General features: G+C 36.2%; 3 protein-coding genes across 3 annotated transcripts; 2 read left to right on the top strand and 1 right to left on the bottom strand.

Moving 5' to 3' along the window:
* LOC121371226 lies at positions 1–10,313 on the bottom strand. Its single transcript, XM_041496960.1, has 4 exons — positions 10,179–10,313; positions 3,455–3,563; positions 1,134–1,246; positions 1–166 (listed from the first exon to the last, which is right to left on the bottom strand). Exons 1-4 carry the CDS (start codon positions 10,225–10,227, stop codon positions 84–86), a joined length of 354 nt encoding a protein of 117 aa, XP_041352894.1. The 5' UTR covers positions 10,228–10,313; the 3' UTR covers positions 1–83.
* A 2,565-nt stretch (positions 10,314–12,878) lies between these two features.
* On the top strand, positions 12,879–13,946 carry LOC121369969 (acetylcholine receptor subunit delta-like). The gene has a single exon (XM_041495051.1). The coding sequence runs from the start codon at positions 12,879–12,881 to the stop codon at positions 13,944–13,946; it is 1,068 nt and encodes a 355-aa protein (XP_041350985.1).
* Positions 13,947–17,371: 3,425 nt separating this feature from the next.
* Positions 17,372–19,155, top strand: LOC121369968 (neuronal acetylcholine receptor subunit alpha-7-like). The gene is made up of 3 exons (XM_041495050.1): positions 17,372–18,013; positions 18,064–18,521; positions 19,107–19,155. The coding sequence occupies exons 1-3, from the start codon at positions 17,372–17,374 to the stop codon at positions 19,153–19,155; spliced, it is 1,149 nt and encodes a 382-aa protein (XP_041350984.1).
* The last annotated feature ends 247 nt before the right edge of the window (positions 19,156–19,402 follow it).

The following is a 19,402-nucleotide window of genomic DNA, read 5'->3' as shown; positions in this document are numbered from 1 at the left end:
GAAAGTTTACAAAATATTATTTTAATAATTTGTTTCTTTTTGAAATCTTTATATCTTACATATTTCTATTCTAAACGTAAATCTTAATCGGGATGGCAAAAGAAACTGATTAAGGAGAATAACACAAAGGTTGATGACGTCATCCGAATGGTGGAACTGTTAGCAACTGAAATGTAGAGAGAAAACAACAAAATTAGTTTTGCTTTTGTAACATTACCACAAATTGTCAAAAAGAAATGAAAGTATGATACAGTGCTACCTACAACTGCTATAAAATAAAACTGCAAGTGAGACGTGACGTGATTATGCAGTGCAAACCTTCAGGCTAGCCTATGCACAAGGCAACACAAATCAATCAAAGATTGTTTTGTTTAACGACACCACTAGAGCACATTGTTTTATTAATCATTGCCTATTGGATGTCAAATATTTGATAATTTTGACATATAGTCTTAGAGAGGAAACCTGCTACATTTGTCCATTAGTAGGCAAAGCAAGGGATCTTTGACATGTACCATCCTACAGACAGTATATCACATACCACGGCATTTGATATATCAGTCGTAGTGCACTGGCTGGAACGACCATTTTTGAATAATGAATTCAGGAATATAAAAATTGTAATATTTTGCCATTCGGCGTAAACAGAAGTTTCCTCGAGAATCGGTGGTTAAAAATAGCCATGTAATATATATAGAAATTTTTCATCGCATATTCATTAAAATAGCAGTCATATTTTTATCGATACGGAGATGCTATTAAAATTCAAACTGTGACGTAATGTTTTAAAAATACAGTGACACTTATTAGATTTTGCAAATGAATGAATGAATGAATGAATAAATGAATATTTAACGACACCTCAGCACGAAAAATACATCGGCTATTGGGTGTCATACTATGGTAAATGCAAAAAATGTTTAGATTTTGCAATGACATAAATTTATACATAGTAGTAAATGATATTATTTGGACGTGGGTGTGTTTTTTCTCCTGGCAGTATGTAATTCAAGGTATGCCTTTTTTGTATTTCACAAGAAAATTTATATTTTTTTCATCATGCAACTATGAGATTGTCCCTTTAAATTGCATATTGATGATATCAAACTTTATAATAGGCCTAGCCTACTTACAGCAGCGTTTTCCATACGCATACGACCTGAGTTGTTTGTTGAACTCCATTCTGTCGGGATCAAAGCAGGTGGCTCCATAAGGTTCTATACAGGACAGATATCTCATTGCCGATCTGTAAGACAAAACAATTCATTTTAAAGATGCAATATCGCGTATATATATATATATATATATATATATATATATATATATATATAGAGAGAGAGAGAGAGAGAGAGAGAGGAGAGAGAGAGAGAGAGAGAGAGAGAGAGAGAGAGAGAGAGAGAGAGAGAGAGAGAGAGGGGGGGGGGGGTTATACCAGAGTGTTTTTCGGTATCGTCAATATCATATATTAGGAATAAACCTTGTGCCGTGACCTCGATTAATTTACATCTAATTTGCAAAGTTATCAAATATTTAAAGTATGTGATCTGAAAAATATCACATATTTTGATTGCACTGAAAATGTAAGATATTATATATATATATAATATATATATATATATATCTATATATATATATATATATATATATATATATATATATATATATATAATCTTCTAGTTTAATTTCTCTGGTACGCGTCATTATTAGATTACGTATGTTAGCATCTATCTTCAATCTAGGGGGAAATCACGTTCAGTGCCCCGTTCCACGAAGTGATCTTAGCGCTAAGACCGCCTTAGTGCATAATTACCTTGTGGACTTAGATGATCTTAGCGCTAGAATCACTTCGTCTAACAGGGCCCTAGAGTTAAGCGAAATATATTAATAATACCTAAAACAATCGCAGTTTTCAAAACATGATGAACCCGCTTTGGAGTGGGACGTAGCACAGTGGTAAAGAGCTAGCTTGATGCGCGGTCGGTGTGGGATCGATCCCCGTCGGTGGGCCCATTGGGTTATTTCTCGTTCCAGCCAGTGCACCACGACTGGTATATCATAGGCTGTGGTATTTGCTATTCTGTCTGTGGGAAAGTGCATATAAAAGACCCCTTGCTTCATTAGGAAAGATGTAACGGGTTTCCTCTGATGACTACAAGTCAGAATTACCAAATGTATGACATCCAATAGCCGATGATTGATTAATCAATGTGCTCTATAGGTATCGTTAAACAAACCAAACTTTGAATCCGCTTTAACATTCTTCTGATTCAGATTTAATGTCAGTCTGAGGTAATGCATCTTGGTTCAGCGCTGGGAATGATAGTATGTTGGCGAGGCTTTTTAAAAATATTATATATTTGTAGCTTAGTAGGTAGGCCCTTGTGCAAGAAATTATGCTGTCATTTCCAGGCTGTGAGTATCGAAGTTTCTAAGGGGTTTCTTATAAACTAGTTTTTTCCATCTTACCAACCAGTCCCGCTAATTATATGTACATCAAAGTCCTCGCTAGGTATTGTATTGCCCTGTCTACTGGAAAGTGCATATAATCAGAACAAGATCCTTCACTTTTTGTTGTTGTTGTTTTTTTTTTTGTTTTTTTTTTTGGGGGGGGGGTGGTGTTAAGAATAGCATGTTTGACAGCTGTATGTTTCCTCTCTCACCCTAGGCCAAGCATTCAAATAGCCATATGTTATACAGCAAATAGCCGTTGAGATGTTGTTAAAATTCCCTTCCATTTGTATACTTGTTCGTTGGATGCGCGATCGATCTAGGGCTATTTCTCGTTCCTTACCGGCCTCGGTGGCGTCGTGGCAGGCCATCGGTCTACAGGCTGGTAGGTACTGGGTTCGAATCCCAGTCGAGGCATGGGATTTTTAATCCAGATACCGACTCCAAACCCTGAGTGAGTGCTCCGCAAGGCTCAATGGGTAGGTGTAAACCACTTGCACCGACCAGTGATCCATAACTGGTTCAACAAAGCCATGGTTTGTGCTATCCTGCCTGTGGGAAGCGGAAATAAAAGATCCCTTGCCGCTAATCGGAAGAGTAGCCCATGTAGTGGCGACAGCGGGTTTCCTCTCAAAATCTGTGTGGTCCTTAACCATATGTCTGACGCCATATAACCGTAAATAAAATGTGTTGAGTGCGTCGTTAAATAAAACATTTCTTTCTTTTTATTTCTCGTTCCAGCCAGTATTCCACAACTGGTGTAACAAATGCCATGGTATGTATTATCCTGTCTGTGGGATGGTGGATATAAAAGATCCCTTGCTGCTAATCGAAAAAAGGAGCATCCCTCAATATTTGTGTGGTCCTTAACCAAATGTCCGACGCCATATAACCGAAAATAAAATATGCTAAGTGCGTCGTTAAATAAACTATTTCCTTCCTTCTATACTTGTTCATATCTGATGCCCTAATTATTTTGAGCACTATATTTCTTCAGTTTACTCACTCGCACGTTTTTTGTTCATTGTTTCCTGCTTCTTTGCTTTCGTTCTCCCATCGTACTTCACACGTCACTATGACGTCATTATCACAACTGAGCGATGATGAGACTGTCACTGAAATATGCAACAATGATAATACTGTCAGTACCATATAAATGCGTATGGGATTTATTGCGTTTGTTCAAAAATACGAAAAGGTGGCCTTTTTAATTTTAAATGCCTTTTTTCCGACCTGGAGAAGACCCTCTATTACTATATCCTAATTATTTGTATACTTCCACTCCACCTTCACTTATGTTAGGTGCGGTCCTGGCATTTTCATCCACGAAAACAACCAGAAACACATTGAATTTGCCAATTTTCCTTACAGTTCGTATATCTTGCATATACTAATTTTAATGTTTTCGACGTGTTCAACATGGCGTCCTGAGAAATCTGTTCTTCACAAAAGCTTGACTACGTGCTTTGCTTTTTCTTGTGCTTTTCGGAGCAGCGGTTTTCCCCCATTGAGGCATAGCAAATCCAGTTGCTAAAATAATAGTACATCAAATCTAATTTTCCTCCGATCGGCCACATCTCATTCATTTTAGCGTGAAAACAACAGAGTAATTTGAACGCTACTTTCTCGTTCCGCATCACTACTATGTAATTCATATAAAAAGCACTTATCTCCACTAAAACACCGAGAAACACATTAATTCATTTCATTTCAACTTATTTTAATTCTTATATCATTAAGGTTGGAGCACGCTGTCATGGGAACACACTCCAGCTATCTGAGCTGTCTGTCTAGGGGCCCAATCCACGAAACGATCTTAGCGCTAAGATCATCTTAAATTCACCAGGTAGTTATGCAGTTAAGATGATCTTAGAGCTAAGATCGCTTCGTGGAACGGGGCCCAGGACAGTGGGTTAGTTGTTAGTGGTTAGTGAGAGAGAAGAGAGTGTAATGGTCTTACACCTTACCCATTGAGTCGTTAAAACTCGCTCTGGGTGGGAGACAGTACCGGGTTGCGAACCCAGTACCTACCAGCCTTGACCACAACACGACCTAGGCCGGTTCCAGAAACACATTGAAATTGCTGACTTATTAATTTAAGCAAGACGATGTAAGTAATGTCTAATTCAACGGTAAACAGCTGTAATAGCCGAAACATTCTACACTGTTAGGGTCAGTGCCTTTAACATCTTTGTATAGAAAACATACATTGCCTTTGAGACTGGCGTATTATCCTAAGCATATTGCTTGATAACAATGAGAAGGTATTCGTGCATACACGAACCACTCGAGGACACCAGGTGGACACTGTTAAAAAGGTATATAGATAACTACCGCGGAAAAGACGAGCTGGTTGGTCGCCTATCCATTAAAGCCACTGACCCGAGATCTCGAAGTACATATCTGTCTACATAGCTTTTCTGTTTCGCATACAATGCTTTCGGAGTCACAACAATCACCGAGATGACAAAAAACACAAAGGATTTTCCAAAGCTGATAACATAAGCCAAACAATGTTTTAAACACACACATTTTATTTTTGCCAAAAAATATACATTTTGTAGGCATACATACATATTTATATATAAAATAATATAATGTGCACACTGTGGTGAATGGTATGTAATGTGCAAGTTAACTGTGACAAAGCAATTATTTTATAATTTTTAATGGCTGGAGGCGCAGGCTGTCCAGCACACCATTATGAAAAAGTAGGACAAACGTAGGAATGAAAATATAGAAAACGTAGGACAACAGTAGAAAAATAGAAAGAAAAAGTAGGACAAAAGTAGGAATGAAAATATAGAAAACGTAGGACAAAAGTAGGGCTGAAAGAGTACGTATCAACATTATTCAAGCTCATACTGGGTAAACGAATGTCAAAAATTAAAATGTGGTGTTACAGAAAAAACACTTAAACATTTTTTATGTGGTGCTCAGTCTGTATCTGTAATTTTTGTTCTATAGATCCAAAATAATATGAATTTTATGTAATGGTCACAGCTATTTGAAATTGTTCTACACTACATTAATCGATATACATATTTATATATGTACAGTAATGTTGCTGCACCTAGCTTGTCAAATTTGGCTAAAACAGAAAGCATATTAATGTAAAATTAATAAAGTAATGGAATTAGCCGGAAGCAGTGCTGTCATTGTACGGCAGCAAATTAGCTTTGCAACACTCATAATAGCATCATGACTGACTGCAGTGCTACAAAGAGTTTGTTCACGTCAGAGCCTCTCCATGGGTTCAAATGATGTTTTACAGCACCACGATTCGTCTGGGTCTTTTCAAAGTAAAATGAGTTGGAAATTATAAATATTTTTGAAATATGACAGCAACTACTTATAAGGAATGATGTGAATATTTTTATGCTGAAATTCAACATTGATGTTTTAAGGACTGTCAGAAAGAGTACAAAAAAATTACCAAATTTTAACCGTGATGTGAGAGGCAAACATAAATAAAAAGTAATGTGAGATAAAGACAATAACTCAAAACCCATGCACAGGCTCAATATAGTAGTGCTGCAACTCCAGTACTCGGCGGACAGCTTCATCTGAGTATTGAAGGAGTACACTACTTAGTCATGACAATATAGTAAGATTTGAGTGCCAGAAAGTAAATTTCATCTCACATTGACTTTCAGTGTGTAAATTTAATATGCTGAGATTATATGGTGCCACACATTAGGAGATATATCTTTCTGCATAAAAATGTTTTTATTTAAAAATCTCATAACTGTTGACTTTTATAATAACACAAGCAATATGCACACTTTAACAACAATTAGCGGCATTTTGAAGAAACAAACTAGGTATTTTAAAGAAAAGTAGGGAAAATAGGACAAAGACCCAAAAGCAGGAAATGTAGAATCATTGGACAGCCTGAGAGTCAGTGCCTTTAGGAAAAGTGATTGCGATTTCAGTTCTGCGTATTACATTTAAAAGTATTTAAAGACGCAAGTGTTAGCACACTTTTGCACTCGACAACAATGTCCGGGTTTGTTTTTTGGTCATATATATATATATATATATATATATATATATATATATATATATATGTATGGCCTGTAGTCCCCCCCCCCACACACACACACACACGCGCGCGCGCGCGCACACGAGGCTGTGCGTCCTTCATGCTCCAGACATCGTTCCTACCAGCCAGTTTTCTTTCCCAATAAAATAAATGTTTTATTGATTTCCCAGTCTTCAAAATTTCATTTCTCTTACAGTTATTTTCGTGCATATATCCAATTAAACCGGCATCGGTGGCGTCGTGGTTAGGCCATCGGTCTACAGGCTGGTGGTTACTGGGTTCGGATCCCAGTCGAGGCATGGGATTTTTAATCCAGATACCGACTCCAAACCCTGAATGAGTGCCCCGCAAGGCTCAATGGATAGGTGTAAACCACTTGCACCGACCAGTGATCCATAACTGGTTCAACAAAGGCCATGGTTTGTGCTATCCTGCCTGTGGGAAGCGCAAATAAAAGATCCCTTGCTGCCTGTCATAAAAGAGTAGCCTATGTGGACAGCGGGTTTCCTCTAAAAAAAAAAACAGTGTCAGAATGACCATATGTTTGACGTACAATAGCCGATGATAAGATAAAAAAAATCAATGTGCTCTAGTGGCGTCGTTAAATAAAACAAACTTTACTTTTTATACCAATTAAAGTTCAAGCACGCTGCCTTGGGGAAACATCTCAGCTATCTGAACTGTCTGTCGAGAACAGTGGGTTATTGGTTAGTTGTTACTGGTTAGTGAGAGGCAAGTAGGTGTAGTGGCCTTACACCTACCCACGGAGCTAAGGCCTTGTTAAAATGGGAAAGAACTCAGCTTTAATACGATTAGCGACGCAATTATAGATACTTGCAAATATCATATAAAGACTTAGCCACTGATTTCGCAATCTCTCTCTCTCTCTCTCTCTCTCTCTCTCTCTCTCTCTCTCTCTCTCTCTCTCTCTCTCTCTCTCTCTCTCTCTCTCTCTCTCTCTCACGAACACACATACGAATATGCAAAAGCACAACAGGCGCATCAAAAGGTAATCCCGTTTATCAACACTGGATAAACACGACAGAAGCCTTTGCAACGTGCCCAGAATGTAATCAAACCGGTTTCTATAAAGAATTTCTAACCGCAAACAAACGTAAATCGGTTACTATTCCGGATGCTTCAAGTTGAACGTTTAGTAAGTTCTGAACGTCTTGTACGGAACAGCATGTCTCACATTTTTAAATACATATTCTTAGTACCCTGTAGTTAGACTGAACTAATAAAAAGTTTGTAAATTGACATTGATAACCTATGTTTTCGTTATCTATATTTCATTTTCTTTAAGTTGATATGTTTATGCTCAGAAACAAATTTGACTTTAAAAATTGATATTCTAAAAGTGGGCGTGGCTAATGACGTCTATAATAATTAAAAAATGCCCAAAAGTGCCAAAGGGACACACGTCAGTTTCTTCAATTACACACCCGTAACTACCATTTAAAGCATTCAAATCTAGGACTGGGTTGTTTATGTTTTCTACTTGACTATGATATCTAATCAGCAATATAATTAACATAAGATTATAATAAAGAAGGATCGAGTACAGAACCTTATAATATTCCAATAATTACATAAATGTTGTTTTTATATCAGAATAAGGAATCATTAACGACACTGTTTGTTTTCTACCTGATATATTATTTCTTATCCATTTTTATAGATATACGTACTTTAATCCCGTAATTAATCAGTTGTGCCACAAATGGTTTGGACTTGTTAAAGAACACGGTAGAATGAATGAATGAATGAATGAATGAATGAATGTTTAACGACACCCCAACACGAAAAATACATCGGCTATTGGGTGTCAAACTATGGTAAATGCTAAACACCAAATGAAGAACACGGTAGAAGCACAAAAACAAAAACCCTGTCATCAAGTGATTAACTTATTTTGGAGTAGGCCCTAATGTTAAATTAATTAATACAATTAATTAAAGTTTGTTTTGTTTAACGACACCACTAGAGCGCATTGACTAATTAATCATTGGCTATTGGGTGTCAAACATTTGATAATTCTGACACTTAGTCTTCAGAGAAAACCCGTGAAACATTTCCTAATGCAGCAAGGGATCTTTTATATGCACTTTCCCACAGACAGGAAAGCACATACCACAACCTTTGATCATTTGTGGTTCATTGGTTCGAACGAGAAAACCCCCAATCAGTTGAATGGATCCAACGAGGTGATTCGATCCTGCGGCACTAATTAATACTAGGCGAACGTAAACGAAATTGTTGCAAGTACGTTTTTCAATTCAGTTTGTGTTTTTAACAGAGCATTCCATGTTAAATTTTGATAAAGGAAGAAGTTCTCAGACAGAACTTTAGAGGATAAGCTATAGAATTGAACAATTATTTAGCATATAAATAAAACGATTATAATATACAAAATAAAACTACAGTTATATAACTAAATACAAATAATAATATGTACAATAAAGAAAGCTGTATTAATGCCACCTGATATACCATATATTATTTTGTTATCCCAGCAGGCACTCATAACGGGAAAAATAAAAATCATAATTTCTCACTGAGTTAAAGCAATACCCAGAACAGTAAAGTAGTTTACGTCGTTTTCATATACATGGACGTGTAGCCGATGTAGGCTATATCGAAAATAAAGGCTTTAACCCCCCCCCCCCCAAAAAAAAAAACCCCAAAAAAAAAAAAAAAAAAAATAACAAAATAACAATAATAATAATAATAATAATAAAATAATAATAATAAAAAAAAAAAAATAATAATAATAAAAAATATAGTTGGGGTAATAAATAGAATAACAAACTCAGTACCAGTTATTATAAAATTTATGTCCCTCGTGAAATAATTTTCACTTGTTACTCGCTAATGGGACATAAATTTGATAATAACTGGTAACTTGTTTATTATCCTCTATATATAGCACAAGTATTCTTGCTAAACTGATAAAGATCGAAGAGAAACAGATTTCTCTTCTATTGACTTATTTAAAATTAAAGTTTGTTTTGTTTATCGACACCGCTAGAACACATTGATTTATTAATCATCAGCTACAATTGGATATGAAACATTTCTACTGTATGACACGTAATCTTATAACAAACCCGCTACATTGTTCCATTAGCAGCAAGGCATCTTTTATATGCGCTTTCCTACAGATACAGTTTCCTACAGCACGTACCATAACCTTTGATATATCAGTTTTGCACTATACCGAATGAGCTAGATCCCACCCCTTTTGACTTATTTATGTCACTGCATATAATATTAGAAATCAGATATCTTTGTATGATTATATGCTTTATTTTCTTCTGGGGTCGGGACGTAGCCCAGTGGTAAAGCGCTTGCTTGATGAGCCGTCGGTTTCGGATCAATCCCCGTCGGTGGGCCCATTGGGCTATTTCTCGTTCCAGCCAGTGCACCATGACTGACATATCAAAGGCCGTGGTATATGTTGTCCTGTCTGTGGGACGGTGCATATAAAAGATCCCTTGCTACTAATGGAAAAAATGTAGCGGGTTTCATCTCTACTATATGTCACAATTACCGAAATTATGTTTGATATCCAATAGCCGATGATTAATAAATCAATGTGCTCTAGTGGTGTCGTTAAACAAAACAAACTTTAAATGTTTTTGTATTTTTTTGTCTGTATATAACATAATAAAATGTAACTTACCAACCATGAACATTAAAGCAATTAGGTGTTTCATTTTGAATATCCACATTCGTTTTACTCCCTACAAAGCGGTCAAGTAGTAGAAGTGAATACCTTGTTAAGTTCAAGGGGGAAAAAGACAGTGTTTACATTGCCTTTCACAAATATCACTGACAGTCCAAACCAACATTTAACAATGCATCTCTGACGTTTGGATATACCGTAATGTATCTAAAGAAATAACATGGATGAAGTCAGTCAAACCAGTTACAAATTGCAACCTGTAAATAACAGTCATGTGACAAAGGTAACAGGACACACTGGTTCCGCAATACTGTTACCCACTTACCGATCTCGTTGATGTAGTGGTAAATACATAGGGAATAAATCTGATAGGTATTGGGTTCGCCTCCCAGTATCGGCTTCCATCCATAGCGAGTTTAACGACTCAATGGGTAGGTGTAAGGCCACTGCATCGACTTCTCATCATTAAAAACAAACACTTAACAACTAACCATCTGTCTTGGACAGACAGTCCAGATAGCTAAGGTGTATGCACAGGACAGCGTGCTTGAACCTTAAAATGATTATAAGCACGGACAAATAACTACAGCTACAAATGATACCCACATTTAACATTTAGTAAGTCTATGAGTTAATGAATTTAAATTTTGGCTACTTATGACATACGCTTTCCATCTTGTGGTATGTAGGTCGACCGTTGTGCCCACGATATGTAGGTTTTATACAGCTGATTAATGGCCGTTTTCCTCTCAGCGATCGTCCGATAAATTCCATATTGCACAATCGCTTGGTGGGCGAACATCGTGCGATCAAATCATTAAACGACCATGCGACCGCTGGACTCCAATGTGGAATTCTGAAATCATCGCATTTATTATATAACATTTAGTGAAATATCTTAAAATATCAGTGAAATAAAAGTGTTATCAGTCACACAGTGACGATAATACATTTTAAAGTGAAAATTTCACCATTTCATTCTAAAATGTGTTACCGTCACTATGGAAAGTGTTATCTTCACTGTAAGAAAGCCGGAACTATTTTGCTGCAGGCATTTTAAAAATAAAGGTAAATTGCCAAAAGTTATATAATAAATAGAATATTTCATGGTTTTTTGTCAAATATGATTTATATCTCATCTCGTGAAGTTTGCAATCATATCATACTCGACGCGCAAGCGCGATTTACGAGATATGATTACAAACTTCACAAGATGAGATATAAATCATATTTGACAAAAAACATGAAATGTCCTCTATGTAGCATATCACACCAGCCCCACCCCCGCCACCCCCATCCCCACCCCCATCGCTTCTTTTTGACGGCTAACTGACATATTTAACGAAATTAAAAGTCGGGTGTCAAATTACTGACCTCGCCACTGATTTTTTAAATAACATTTAACGGAACGGACTACGCTTTGTGGTCATAACTTAAAGGGACTATCCTGAATTTTCAGCCCTAGCAAGACTTCTGTCACATTACGATGTCCAGAAATACACTGGTTATAGAAATATTCATATATCTAAGCAAGGAAGTGTAAGTAAATTGTAATTTTAATAATGTAACAATATTTTATTTGTCAATTATTTTTTTAATTGGATACAAAATCGGGATTGTCTCTTTAAATTGGATAGCGTCTTTACAAAGTTCTGCTTAATTTTTAAGGCCTTTATAAATGACCCCTTTAACGCCATAAAGACATCACCATAGAGTGAAATGAACAAAACAAGAATGGATTAGTATGCATCACTGGGGTAGAGGAAGCAATATTTGTCAGAAATGGATGGAGTATTTGAATTTTTTTAACTTAAAAGTGAATTTAAAAACCATCACACACACACACACACACACACACACACACACATCCCTTCGTTTTCTCGTGTTTTGTTCACTGTGACTGGCACTGTGTAAATTACTTTTGTTGAGTGACTACAACATTCACCCCCCCCCCCCCCCACCCCCACCCCTTAGCTGGCTTATTACACGCAGGGGCGAGACGTAGCCCAGTGGTAAAGTGCTCACCTGATGCGCGGAAGGTCTATGTTCGACTTCCGTCAGTTGGCCCTTTGGACTATTTCTCGTTACAGATAGAGTACCACGTCTGGTATATCAAAGGCCGTGGTATGTGCTATCCTATCTGTGGGATAGTGCACATCAAAGGTCCCTTGCAACTTATGGAAAAATATGGCGGGTTTCCTCTCTAAGACTAAATGTAAACAGTGCCAAATGTTTGACACCCAAGAGCTGATGATTAATAAATCAAGGTGCTATAATGGTGTCGTTAAACAAAAACTAACTTTCTGTTAGCCACATCGTTAAGTATCGATTATCGATTAGATTTACACAAACTACTGTATTCTGAATAATGATGTCAACAGCAAAATAAATATAGTGACCAGTTTCATATCTCACATTTGATATTGATTTCATTCATCAATGAAACGATACTTTGTCATAGACATATCAATCGACAGTTCGGTGGGTAATTTGTGCTCAGATATAAAAATTAAAACTTTACCATTGTCGCTCAATCAGACTGGCATAACGCTATCACACCAGATGTAAAGACAGACAATAACTGTTTAAAAATGAAAAACCACTGGAGTAATCTGTCTCGATATCTTGTTTATCTGCCTTGTTCTGATAACTCAAAGTGTGTGTGATTCTGAGTTCAGACAATTTAACTATCGTTTGATGGAGAATCTCAAGAATAAGAATCTCATAAAATACCGACCAGTGTCTGGCCGAAAGGAAAAATTAGACATACGAATTCGTTTTAGCGTTGTGGCTGTACTGGACGTTGATGAAGTTAAACAGACTTTTTCTTTCATGGGAAGTTTCATGATAGACTGGTATGATGCAGACATAAAGTGGAATGCATCAGAATTCGGAAATATCAATTCCATAGAAGTTGATCAGAAGCTTGTGTGGAAACCTAATATTATGTTAGCAAACAGCGTGGATCGGATATACTTTTTTGATGGACATTATGACATTACAATCCATCATACAGGGAACATCAACGCTTTGAAAACCGACATATTTCATACAACCTGTCCTATAGATATATTTAAATACCCATTCGATAGCCAACGGTGTGGAGTGCAAATTGTGGAATATAATAATAAGATTTTGTCTTTCCATGCCAGTACAGTAAATCTAGATTTTCCTGAAATATTTTCAGTCAAGAATGAATGGTACTTTGATACAGAACATGGGCTGGAAGCCCAGGTAAGGAACATCAGCATGGGCTTTTCAAACTCCATAACAATGCATTTTCAGGTTGTCGATTTTACGATGACTATTAAGCGAAAGAGTCTGTTTTACATCGTTACGACACTGTTTCCCATGTTCCTCTTATCCTTACTGACGTGTTCAGTGTTCCTCATCCCCGCGCTCTCTGGCGACAGGATGTGTTACCTCATATCTATATTCGTATCCTACTCCATGTTCCTCAACTTCATCAACGACTCGATGCCCAGGACGTCACAGACTCTGTCCCTGTTTGAGATGTACCTGGTGTTCGTCCTGTGTCACTGCTGTTCGGCGATTTTCGTCACGCTGCTGGTTCTGCGGGTCAACAACAGAACATCAAAGTCGCTCCGTCAAATCGACGAACAGTCGATGCTTTTAATGCTCAACACGATTCTGAAACAGGATGTGTCTAAGAGTAACGATGACTCCAGCGTTGATCCAATAAGAAAACGAAAAAGAACCAGTGCTATTCGAATCTCGACACAATTTTCTGTTTTATTTTCTTGATGTCAGCTTTGGCTTTTCCTGCAGTACTTGTCACATATTTGTAAAACTCATTTTTATTTACAACATCAGAATTACGGTTTGAAATGAAAAAAAAGGTGAAACTATTTACAGCTACACAGTTCCCGAAGAAGTCTTAAAGACTAACAGCCCTCCTACAGGTGGTGCAAGATGGATCCTAAGGACGATCATCTAAAAGTGGATCATTGAAGGAATCACGATGTTGCCTAAAACATCCTTTGGACTCTGTCTTGTGCACAGATACGATTTTGATCCTAGAATGCGGTTTTTCATTCAGATGTGAAAGAGATGGTGTCCTTCTAAATGAAACTACATCACCTTTCTTTAGATTGGAAAGAGTGTGTAGGCAGGGGATCTAGTCTCCTTCCACCATATATTAGTTAGATTGTTAAAAAAAATCCAACATAAAATATAAAAGAAATAAAACTTGGTAATATAGAATATTTAATTACACATTTTGATGATCACACAATAATATTAGATGGAACAGAAAAAAACCCTCTACGCTACTTTAAAACTTGCATTATTCGCTCGCTTTAAATTGATTTACAGGATGGGATAAACAAAAAAAGAAGAAGAAAGAAGAAGAAAAAAGCCACAACGTAGTAGATATAAGATACAAATGTATGTAAACAAAATATGGAAATGTGATTGGATGAAACAATTTTCTTTATTGGGGATTAACTTTGACATTGATTTGGAAAATATTACAGAAATCAACTTTAATTACGAGCACCTGATCATCTTGGAAGCAATCACGACCTTGCCTAAATAATCCTTTCGACTTCGCCTTCTCTAGATATACGATTCTGTTCCAAATCCACTCATTAACCATATACAGGACATTGATTTAAAAAAAAAATAGATTTCAAGGAAAAACTTGACCGAGTAGCATGTTTACAAATGCATTCTAATATTAAAGAAGGAATTAAAGTACCAGAAATCAAAACATTTATTATTACACAAAAAAATGCTTGTGTTATAACGCTTGTATGTACAGACTCAAAATGGAGATCCCTAATATTTTGGAAAATGACTCAAAACACATAGAAGAAAATATTTTATAGAAACAAAACATAATGACTTTTGGGAAGATGGTTTTTAGCATGGTGTGTTTATTTTTTAAAATGTGAAAATAAAATTGTTAAATATATTAATCAATATACAATGTATATGATTTAACGGTGATAATTAAGTAAATAGTATATGAATCAGCTCACCCAAAAACATGTAAAAGAAAGGAATTCCATTCAGTCAAGGTAAAAGGTACATCCGAATCATTTCGAACAGTGACATGTTACAAACTGAATTAAAAAGTTTGAAAATAGTCTTTACACCCTCTCATTGTAGATAACGCTAAAGGAAACACTTTAATTAGACTCAAAGAAAAGCATAGCATTTACTTCTGAACAAACAACAATAATACCTTTCGTCGTAATATACAACCCATTCCCACCAAATATTGGTCACATACTACACAGGTATTGGGGAATTCTTGAACAGTCAGTTAAACTCAAACAACTAGCACAAAGCAAACCAATTGTTTCTTTTAAAAGACCATTCAATCTTAAAGACATGCTTGTCCATTCTAAACTACAATCTAATGATGTTAATACAAATTAAAATATAAATGTGGCAAAAATAAATGTAAAAATTACAAATCACTTTAAAAGCAATCAAACTGGATGTGCTTATCCCATAAAACATACTATGACATGCTGTTCTTCAAATGTTTTTTTATCTTATCACTTGCCGAAAAAAGTGCGGTATGCAATATAGGACAATATAAGATGTCTTTACGAATTAATGGACATGGTAGGAACATCAGTTTATAACCATGTAAATCTACATTAGTTAATACCCACGTTAATACGAATTGTCATCACATATCAAACTTTTCTTTTCCCCCAATTCAGCAGTTATTTAGCAATGATGAACTCCACCGCCTAGTAAGGGAAACATTTTTGATACACGAATTACAAACGAAAACATCACATGGACTTAATGACAACGTTTTATTTAATGTAAATATATCGCAATCACTAAGTAACATTATAACATTATACAATGTACTACAGTAGGATTAACCTGTATTTCTGTACATTCAAACAATGTTTTATATTCAATGTTAGATCATTTAACAATCTTGTCTTTATAGTAATTTAACAAAATTGTTAAGAAATGCATTTAGGCCTATGCCCTATTATTATTATCTCTTTATACTTGAAATGTGACTTTGTATTTAACAATTTCAACATGTGCAGTTATGGTTTAATGTATGTTCTAAGAGAGAGAGAGAGAGAGAGAGAGAGAGAGAGAGAGAGAGAGAGAGAGAGAGAGAGAGAGAGAGAGAGAGAGAGAGAGAGAGAGAGAGAGAGAGAGAGGATTCGTCACGAGTATTTTTTAATATGGAAAATATCAACCGAGACAAATACCGATTAACTAGACGAAGTTGATATTTTACATATTAAAAACACGAGTAGTGAATTCTATTTATCCTATAACACTTCTAAAATAACATTTTAATTCAGTTTTTACTAAATCACAGTACTAAAGTCGCCGCCATCGGTAATATGACGTCATCACGATTAGCGCAAATTAGTTTGACGTCACGCATTTTAACTAAATCTTTGAAAATGTTACGCTCGGGTACACAGGTCTTGTTGGTTTGTAAGCAAATGACCTATCCACAGCAATACATTACATAGAGACCTTGCAAATTTGCATACCATTATTAAACGGGTTAATACACTAAAATTATCACATGGGTTTATCACATGGATATCATGGGTACGTTATAGGATAAATATATATATTGTTGGATATATTTTATATTTCTGTAAAAAGAAAAGGGTTGTAATGTATTATTGTATTGTTATGAACAAAAAACATTTTAATAAAAAGATAAAGAAATATGTGTAAATATTCATGTGTACACGTGTGTGCGCGCGCGCGTGTGCGCGTTTGTAGTTCAAAGTAACTAACATCTTCAGAGGTAATTGTTAGGATGGAGAGTTTAAGCTTTCTCAGAAGTGGATTTACTATTCGAAACAAATTAAATTAATAATTAATAACAGCTTTCTATTTTCACGTGTCTTGCTCACTATAACTGACACTTGATAAATTACCCAGGGTGGAGCAACTGCCACTTTTAATTCCAACTCTGCTAGCTGATAGGCCACTGGCGTATTACCTGCATCGTTGTATGTGTATATCGATTAGCAAAGCCAGATCTACACGAACTACAGTTTGCCAGCAAACAATGCTATCAATGCGATGGACATTCCAACCGACTGTCCACACGCATACTTTGTGCTAAGATATAAACGTGAACACATCACCATTGTCCAGCCTGGTGTAACTTTTCCCAGTCAGACGCAAAAGACAGAGAACAATTGTTGAACACAATGAAAGTCACTGGAGTAATCTATCTCGATATCTTGGTCGTCTGGCTTGTTCTGATAGCTGGAAGTGTGTGTGATTCTGAATTCAGACTGTCGCACTATCGACTGACTGAGCACCTCAAGAATAATACTCTCATAAAACACCCACCTCTGGCTGGAGGGAAGGAAAAACTAGACATACACATCCGTTTTGCAATTATCGCGCTGCTGGACATTGATGAGGTTAAACAGACTTTTTCTTTCATGGGAAGTTTGACGATAGAATGGTATGATGCTGACATAAAGTGGAATGCAACAGAATTCGGAAATATCCAGTCTATAGTCGTTGCTCAGGAATATGTCTGGAAACCCGATATTATTTTCGTAAATAGCGTGGATCGGATATACCTATATGATGGGCATAATGACTTCCGCCTCTATGACAATGGCAACATCTCCTCATGGACAACCGACATTTTTCGGACAACCTGCTCCATAGATATATCTAAATACCCATTCGATAGCCAGAGGTGTGGACTACAAATTGTGGAATCTAATAGTCAGCTGCTGTTTCTCCATGCCAGTACCTTCAATGTAGATTTTCCTAAGATATTTTCAACTAAGACTGAATGGTACTATGATTCAGAACATGGGCTGGAAGCCCATGTAAGAAACATCAAGATGGAATATATAAACTCCTCAATAATTATTTCCAGGTTGCTGATTTTACAGCAACTATTAAGCGAAAGAGTCTGTTTTACATCGTTACGACACTGTTTCCCATGTTCCTCTTGTCCTTACTGACGTCTTCAGTGTTCCTCATCCCCGCGCCCTCTGGCGACAGGATGTGTTACCTCATATCTATATTCGTATCCTACTCCATGTTCCTCAACTTCATCAACGACTCGATGCCCAGGACGTCACAGACTCTGTCCCTCTTTGAGATGTACCTGGTGTTCGTCCTGTGTCACTGCTGTTCGGCGATTTTCGTCACGCTGCTGGTTCTGCGGGTCAACAACCGAGCATCAAAGTCGCTCAGTCAAATCGACGAACAGTCGATGCTTGTAACACTCAGCACAATCCTGAAACAGGACGTCTCCAAGAGTGATGATGATACCAGCATTAATCCAATGTCCGGTTCGTCCGAATCAAACAAATCGAAAAAGAATCGGTGGTACAGGAATCTTGACGCATTTTTTTGTTTTATTTTCTTGATATCAGCTTTGGCTTTTCCAGCAGTGCTTGTCATATATTTGTGAAAGTCTTTGTTATTAATAGCATGCATATTGTAATATCACATTATAATTTATTTTATCGTATTGTCTAGACACTTTTAATTGCATATTGAAAGTCTTATTTCTTAATTCTGTAAATATAAAAGTCATAACAGATAATTAGTTCTCGAGTAAAATAACAATATATATCGTACATATGTATTTTATTGTTTTATATATGTCTAGTAGGAAGAACAAAGTTGTTATTCTGAAGGTTATTGTGAATTAAAATAGTCACAGTCGGTTATCTTGAATATTTCATATAAGTAATATTTCATTTTCATTTAGTACCCTTCGTAAATGTGAGTTTAATGACAAGATGTATCGACATTCATTTCTTGTCCACACATGTACGGACAAAATGAAATATTGGCCGACAGTCATCATCGATGTTACTTTTGCAAACTGAAAAAAAAAAAAAAAAAAGGGTACTAAGGTAATGAGCTTTATTTTTTGTCGATTTTTATGCTGGTATTTGATTGCAGTTCCGTGGCGCTGTTATCTGGGCCGACTCTCCAGAGCCCAATTTCATAAAACAAAATTGTAAGCCTAATTTTGCAAATGAACGTAAATGTACCATTAAATCACATTGTTTGTTACTATTAACAGTACAACTAATACAGTGTGAGGTACACATATTTCATTTTCATGACCTATCTTCTATAATGGTGTAATTTTCTGCTGTACCGACGCCTGACCGGTGTAATTTTGTAATTGCTAGTCGCAGACGTAAACGTACGATGATTAATTTTGTGAAATTTGTCCATGGATTGAGACATAA

The sequence above is a fragment of the Gigantopelta aegis genome, chromosome 4 (assembly GCF_016097555.1).
Source record: "Gigantopelta aegis isolate Gae_Host chromosome 4, Gae_host_genome, whole genome shotgun sequence".
NCBI lineage: Eukaryota > Metazoa > Mollusca > Gastropoda > Neomphalida > Peltospiridae > Gigantopelta > Gigantopelta aegis.
Note: the sequence above shows the minus strand (reverse complement) of the source record. Positions and strands in the feature narration are given on the sequence as shown.

Bases quoted from the DNA above. Each gene is read 5' to 3' on its own strand.
- LOC121371226 (XM_041496960.1), bottom strand. From the start codon at position 10,227: ATGTGGATATTCAAAATGAAACACCTAATTGCTTTAATGTTCATGGTT. The intron at 3,564-10,178 runs GTAAGTTACATT...TGCATATTTCAG, and splicing joins TGCTTTAATGTTCATGGTTG to TGACAGTCTCATCATCGCTC. The intron at 1,247-3,454 runs GTGAGTAAACTG...TTTGTCTTACAG, and splicing joins AATGAACAAAAAACGTGCGA to ATCGGCAATGAGATATCTGT.
- LOC121369969 (XM_041495051.1), top strand. From the start codon at position 12,879: ATGGAGAATCTCAAGAATAAGAATCTCATAAAATACCGACCAGTGTCT.
- LOC121369968 (XM_041495050.1), top strand. From the start codon at position 17,372: ATGAAAGTCACTGGAGTAATCTATCTCGATATCTTGGTCGTCTGGCTT. The intron at 18,014-18,063 runs GTAAGAAACATC...AATTATTTCCAG, and splicing joins AACATGGGCTGGAAGCCCAT to GTTGCTGATTTTACAGCAAC. The intron at 18,522-19,106 runs GTACAGGAATCT...ATTTGATTGCAG, and splicing joins AAATCGAAAAAGAATCGGTG to TTCCGTGGCGCTGTTATCTG.